Source organism: Otolemur garnettii, unplaced genomic scaffold (assembly GCF_000181295.1).
Source record: "Otolemur garnettii isolate 467f Iridium unplaced genomic scaffold, OtoGar3 scaffold00010, whole genome shotgun sequence".
NCBI lineage: Eukaryota > Metazoa > Chordata > Mammalia > Primates > Galagidae > Otolemur > Otolemur garnettii.
This window is the reverse complement of record NW_003852405.1, coordinates 2374994-2376382: the sequence shown is the minus strand read 5'-3', so window position 1 is coordinate 2376382 and position 1389 is coordinate 2374994. Positions and strand designations below refer to the sequence as shown.

Genomic DNA, 1389 nt, shown 5'->3' with positions numbered 1-1389 from the left:
ACAGCTCACAGCAACCTCCAACTCCCGGGCTCAAGCGAGTCTCCTGCCTCTGCCTCCCAAGTAGCTGGGATCACAGGCGCCCGCCACAACGCCCGGCTATTTTTTTGGTTGCAGCCGTCATTGTTGTTTTTGGCGGGTCCGGGCTGGATTCGAACCAGCCACCTTAGGTGTATGTGGCTGGCGCTTTAGCCACTTGAGCCACAGACGCCGAGCCTTTAACTCTACTTTATAACAAGAAAACCAATGCTCAAAGTAAGTTTCTCACAGAGAACAAGATTTTGAAATCCAGGCTCCCTGACTTCTGCCCCATTATTTTCGAACACTACACTTCCAGTAAGTATAGTTTTGTTAGCAGCTGAATTGTTGGTTCATACTCAGTACTGACAAGTATTAGGTTTAACCTGATGACTCTTCAGGTACTTCAAAGGGTGTGTGGCAAATAAGAGACCACGCTGAAGGGAAAGAGAACTTGCTTCACGGCTTGCCCCACGTACGAAAAATGATGAATCCAGAGGAAAAAAGCACAGCGTGACGTCCCCGGACTCTCCCCGGTGATTTCACTAAGGAAAAGTGATCCCCTTCTGCGCTCCGCCTCCGCGACTGAGCCCGAGGGAGTGAAGAAAAGAGGTTAGAAAAGATAGTCACTCACAGCAGGGTCTTCCTCCTCATCCGCCATCCCATCAGCCCGCCAGCCTACAGTTCCCCGCAGGCTCCCCCACAGCGGGTTCCACTACTTCCGCGGACCAACTTCCGGTGACCCGCCGTCCCGGGGCGGGGCCTAGTGGGGCACGCCTTCCGGAGACGCGCATGCGCATCGGCCTAGGGGCGGTGCCCAGACTGTCCCTAAGGAGGGAGTGTTGTCCTTGGCTCTGTAGTGCTGAAGGAGGAACTGAAAGCTAGCAAAGAAAAGGAAATCATGGGCTAGCAGCGTGTGTCTTGTTACCCTAAATTCGCTTCTGCATGTTGAATCTTGGCTTTCACATTCGGGACTGCGAAGCTATGGGTCATAGGAGGTTTGGCCCGCGGTCCACAGTCTGGCTGAAGGTGTTACATGGTTTCAAAGAATTACGGTTCCACTTCTTATTTCCAGGCGCTGTGTTAATTATTGGGGGATACTGTGCTTCACTACGAGTTTCAAGTGGCTGGTGTCCCTAGATTGAGAAAATTTAATATTTGTGGGTAAGGTTGTTGGCTAGAACAATGACTGGGAAAACCATGAGCATTAGAAGGCTAGAGCTAAGGGTATAAAATGTCCTGCAGTGTAACAGATTATGCCACAATGAAAATCCCATATCGTTCGTATGCACGATTTCTGATTTTTTTTTTCGAGACAGAGTCTCACTTTGTTGCCTTCGGTAGAGTGCATGGCGTCATAGCTCACAGCAAACT

General features: G+C 50.5%; 1 protein-coding gene across 1 annotated transcript in view; it reads right to left on the bottom strand.

Moving 5' to 3' along the window:
- The window catches only part of TAF13 (TATA-box binding protein associated factor 13), an 11488-nt gene extending 10767 nt beyond the window's left edge, over window positions 1–721 (bottom strand). Inside the window, exon 1 of the mRNA XM_003784080.3 lies at window positions 650–721. Coding sequence (XP_003784128.1) covers window positions 650–676 — 27 coding nt within the window. The 5' untranslated portion in view covers window positions 677–721. The remainder of the gene's footprint in view (window positions 1–649) is intronic.
- Window positions 722–1389: the final 668 nt, after the last annotated feature.